The sequence below is a fragment of the Telopea speciosissima genome, chromosome 8 (assembly GCF_018873765.1).
Source record: "Telopea speciosissima isolate NSW1024214 ecotype Mountain lineage chromosome 8, Tspe_v1, whole genome shotgun sequence".
NCBI classification, from domain to species: Eukaryota; Viridiplantae; Streptophyta; class Magnoliopsida; order Proteales; family Proteaceae; genus Telopea; species Telopea speciosissima.
Window position 1 is genome coordinate 47,999,615 of NC_057923.1, and position 5,289 is coordinate 48,004,903.

Genomic DNA, 5,289 nt, shown 5'->3' on the forward strand with positions numbered 1-5,289 from the left:
TACACTGAGGATGTTCCTACACAAATGAGGATGATCATGATGTTAATCAGGGTGGTTTTACAATGCCTCTTCCTGGGTTGGATGGATATTGATGGAGGATTAGCCAGTAGAATATTCAGATTGATGTTTTTTTCTTTTCATTTTTCAATCATTATTATTTATATAGCATTAAGGAAGTTAACTAAAACTAAGTATATTAGAGAAAAAACGCATTATTTAATGATGGCATTTTTGTAATTATTGGATACTTAGAACTTGCCACATGGCCACTATTGTTGTCTAACAGTAATTTTATTATGAATTATTTCAAAAATCCTACTTAAATCTTATTGTATCATTCAACATTAAAAATAGTTGTTGTTGAAGTGCGAAAAGTACTTATGTTTGAACTACCTTCCAAACATGTTTCAGTTTCTTTTTTGATTCAAAAACACTTCTAAAATCCTGTTATTAAATGCTTTCACGAATAGAAATGTTATCAAACACTTACACGGCCATAGTCTCATGTCATGAAAGATGGGAACTGAAATTTCCAGGCCAAGATTATGTTAGAAGTCCATGTCCTCTGAAAGGGTGTTTGTATGGTGGAGTTGTCACTTCCAAGTAGGGATGGTAATGGTAGCATGGAGAACAGGTTTTAGGAATCATGTGCGGATGGTACAGTATGGTACGGTACGGACAGAGGGTAAAATGGTCAAAGTTTAGTATCGATATCTTTGATAACAGACGGCCAATACGACTGATACGAACCACCGAATGTAGTGTTATTGATTCTGAAATTGACCAATACCCAATCCAGTACCATGAATTAAATCCATAGTGGGGAAGCTAGATCTGATTTCAGCCCACTCCTAAGATGTCTTTATTTTTTAGGGCAAACATAAAATTATTAGATGTCTCAATCCAGTTTCATGGCCTATTTTGAGATCTCTTCTTTAATAAAAATCAAGACCAAGTCATTGAATGGAAAGCTGTAGAATTGATATTAGTTATGATGGTCTTTTGGATTGGGTATAACTTAGTATTGTAAAGCATAGAATGGATTCAAAAAATTGTCAGAACTTACAAAGTTTTCAAAGACCCCTGACAATAACTGCCGTGTGGCATTGATTAAAACCTAAACATGGTGAATATATGATTTTGTTACATGTAATTAAAGTCTCTGGAGTTTTAAACACTACTGCTTATTAGTTAGGGAAGGACGGGATACTTAAATTTGAATTTAAATTTGAATTTGAATTAGCCTTGTGGCTTATTTTCTAATTTAAGTACTTTTTGAAGATTTATCTTCCGAGATCTTAGGCAGTATATCAGTCTATGGATATCTATATTAGTGTTTGGTTTTGAGTCTATTAACGACATGCAAGTTTAACTCTGACTAATTTGTTCGAAATTTGAATTCCTGCAATCCCTCTAGTTCGTTTGATATAGAGATTGGAACTTTGAAATTTGATCCTGATACTTATCCATATTAAGTGATTAGAAATAAAAACTACCCGGATTTTAGGCAGTTTGGACTTTTTAATATCCAAATTCCAAACTGACTAGTTGAGCTTAAAAATTCAGTTACTTTTTTTTTTCGTTTTGGGGGGAGAGGTTGTGTTAATTACACCTGGAGTGATTAATGTTTGGAGAAATTATATTTGGGATATCTCATGTTTGATATATTATTTTTGAGATATCTTTTTCCATATTTCGGAGTTAACCCATACCACCACCATCACAACCTCCTCCAACAAGAATAGATGTGGTCTTTCGCCACCGCCTCGAAGGAGAAGAGCATTGTCAAGCCTCCTTGCTACCTCCCCCCTATGGTTTGCTGCACCACCCACTACGGTACATCGAACAAAGAAGATAAAAAACAAAACATATTATCTATGAGTAAAATTGAAAATATGAAAAAAAAAAAAAAATAAAGTACTTCAAACATAAAATTTATAAAACATGAGGTACCCTAAACATAATAAATCAAACATGAGATATCTCGGATAGTTTTTCTAAATATTAAGTATCTCAAGAGTAATTTACTTTTTTTTTTTAAAATATGTTACTCATAATTAATAAGTGAATTTTATGTGAACCAAAGCTTAAAATAATTTTGGAGAGTAACTTTACAAACAATTGGTTATATGAGTAAAGAACAAAGCTTGATAATCCTTTTTTTTTGGGTAATCAAGTTTATTCAAAATAGACAGGACAAAGAAGACTGCCAATGGTCTAGCATGTACCTACTCTAGTGACAAACAATTTTGAAAAAAAGTTTAATAAATGAATGAATTACTCCACTTATTGGGAGTTACATTGTCAACTCGAAATTAATTCCTAAGAGCAGGGAGGGGCCAATGGAACATTTAATAAGTAATAGTAACTATGAATCAATTAATGTGAACTGATTATTTATTTTTGGGTAAAGAGTGAACCTGTTTCTCTATTCAAAGAGAACCAAGGACACCATCCTTGACTTCACTAGATAGCATTACATTACAAGGTTTTAAACCAAGATTATGTATTTTTATTTTATTTATTTTTTTGTAGTTTTTGTTCAAAAATCTTGTAGATCTAGCTACAAGACTATAAGAGGTAAGTTTTACTAAATTTTTTACTATTTTATGAAATCTTAAAAAATAAAATTAGGAAAAAATTAAATATTTTCACATATCTGATTTATTGGAATTTTTATTCATAAAATCTTATAGATCTATAAAGGGTAAGTTTCCTTAATTTTCTGTTATTTTATTACCTAAAAAAAAAAAATTCTAAGTACTTTCATGATGGATTCCAAAATAAATTTTAAGAAGATTCTGTTATTTAATCCATGCTATATCTAAGAGAGATAAAAAAACCCAAAGTTGTATTTAATTAACTCACATTCATTGAGAGAGTTTATAGTAGCTAGCTAGGGTATGGGCATGGGATAATTAATTTCTTGACTTCAGAGTTCCAAAAAAGTTAAAGCAAAACTAGGTAAGAGTGGGGGAGTAAATAGAGACAGACTGTTATCATTAAAATAAAAATAAGAGGCAGATAAATGAAATAGATGAGAAGGGCCCACATTTGGGATCTGGGTCTTGTCAAACCTAATCCATCAGCTAGGTTTTAGCTTCACCTGATGATCCCAATATCATTCTTTCTTCTATTCTTTCTGTAAACTGAAATCCTATAGTTTATGCGTGAACTCCTTTACTCTCTCACACTTTATTTATTCTTTTTCTTCTACTTTCTTGAGTTCTTCAATTCAATATCTAATGACTTAACTTTACAAACCCTTTAAATATATCAAACACCCATTTCCCTAATAAATAAACCCATTAAGATAAAATAATAAAAACCATTAAATAAAAGCTTATGAAGGAGGCAAGAAGGCCCCCACCTTCTCACTCTCACATGCCCAATTTATAGAAGAGATCCACACCACCACCAGCCCTTACCCTACCCCACCTCCACCCCCACCCCCTTCCCCTCATTCAAATACCATCAAATCCCTCATTAAACTTCCTTCTTCTCAACTCTCTCTATTTCTCTCTTCAAAAATGTCTTTCTCTTCCAAACCCAACAAGAAAAAGAAGATCTTTGGAAAAACACTAGTAGTGAACATAGGTTGTAGTTGTAGAAGACCAAAGCTTTCTGATGCTTTCAGGCCAAAAGCAAAACCCAAAACAACTTCTCAACAACACCAAAAACCCCATTTCCACCGCTCATCTTCCACCTCTTCTTGGGAAAGAAGTGGTGGTTTTTCCATCAATGATGAAGATGACAACACCACCACCACCACCACCACTTCCTTCTCTCCATACCTTGACACAACTCCTGCTACCCATTCCGAACAAGAAGGAGAAGAAACCCATTTCAATACTATAAAGTGTTCTTCAGATTCAAAGATGGTTAAAGGGTTAAGAAGAATCGAAGAGAGTGTAGCTGTGGTGAAAGATTCAGATGATCCATATCTTGATTTCAGGCAATCTATGCTTCAAATGATATTGGAGAAAGAGCTTTATAGTAGAGAAGATCTAAGAGATCTTCTTGATCGTTTCTTGCAGTTAAATTCTCCTTACCACCATGGGATCATTGTCAGAGCTTTCTCAGAGATCTGGAATGGAGTCTTCTCTTCTGTAAATAAGCAAAGGTTTTCATCTTCTTCAGGTTTAGCTTCTAATGCTTCTACTACCCCTCTGAAACAAAGGCGTAAGTCACGTGAGTTTTAGGCTTTGGCACGTGTGTTGCACACGTTTTTGGTTATTGTCCCTCATGGTGGTGAAAGTGAAAAACCATGGATTCTCTTTTTTTTTTTTTTTTTGTTTTTTTTTTTAGAAACTTATTATTAGTTGTTAAAGAGTAGAAGTGGGTAATGGACTAATGGGTGGGTTTGGAGATGTAACTATGTAAGTGGTGGGGTGGGGGGTGGAGGTGGGAGTGGGTTTAAATGAGTCTTAATGAGAAGAGTGATGTGTTTTGTGACTTTGCTGAACATGTTCCAACATAACATTTACTTTTTTGCTTCATCACCTTCATGGCTCTTAATGGTGGCTTCTCTAGATAGCTATCACCATTGCTTTGCTTCACTTAATGTTAATGAGCCTTGTATTTTGGTCTCTCTCTCTCTCTCTCTCTCTCTCTCTCTCTCTCTCTCTTGGGTGGGTGGATGAGATATTTTCAGTAGCTGCAAATTAATATCATCTTACTTTACTCCATCATTTTGACTTTTTTGGATGAATTTAAGGCTTCATTATTTAATAGATCTTAAATTATTGATTTCACATTAATTTGAATAGTTACTTGAATGCACCTGTACTGTTTTGAAACCCCGAGTGGGTTTAGTTTAGAAGGGTTTGCAAAAAAAAAAAAAGATATGTTCCTTCCAAACAAGTTTATGACAACAATTGTAACTAGTTGTTATGCTAATATATACCTTCAAGCCAAAGTAAAAAAAAAAAAAAAAAAGAAAAAAAAAAAAACTTTATTCTTGTTACTTGTTGCATGATTAATATAGGTATGGGGTCCTCCATAACTTGTTACTTGTTGCATGATAAATATAGATATGGGGTCGTCCATAACTTGTTACTTGTTGTATGATAAGATGATTGGGACCCACCATTATATTGGTTTCGTATTGAATGTCTCTGGAAATAAAAGAAGTTTCAAAATATCTCTTTTAAAAGGTTTTAGAAGTTTCAAAATATCTCCTTTAAAAGGTTTTATTATGGTTTTGTCTCCCACCAATGTTGAGCTCAAGACCTTCTTGTTGGGGTACAATGTCTTGTATCTTGTGGCATAAGTAGGTTGATTCCGAAG

General features: G+C 33.4%; 1 protein-coding gene across 1 annotated transcript; it reads left to right on the forward strand.

Annotated features, from left to right (window-relative positions):
* The first annotated feature begins 3,463 nt into the window (after positions 1-3,463).
* Positions 3,464-4,277, forward strand: LOC122671784 (transcription repressor OFP8-like). Its single transcript, XM_043869219.1, has one exon. It carries the CDS (start codon positions 3,531-3,533, stop codon positions 4,200-4,202), a length of 672 nt encoding a protein of 223 aa, XP_043725154.1. The 5' UTR covers positions 3,464-3,530; the 3' UTR covers positions 4,203-4,277.
* The last annotated feature ends 1,012 nt before the right edge of the window (positions 4,278-5,289 follow it).

Coding starts and splice junctions, on each gene's coding strand:
- LOC122671784 (XM_043869219.1), top strand. CDS start 3,531: ATGTCTTTCTCTTCCAAACCCAACAAGAAAAAGAAGATCTTTGGAAAA.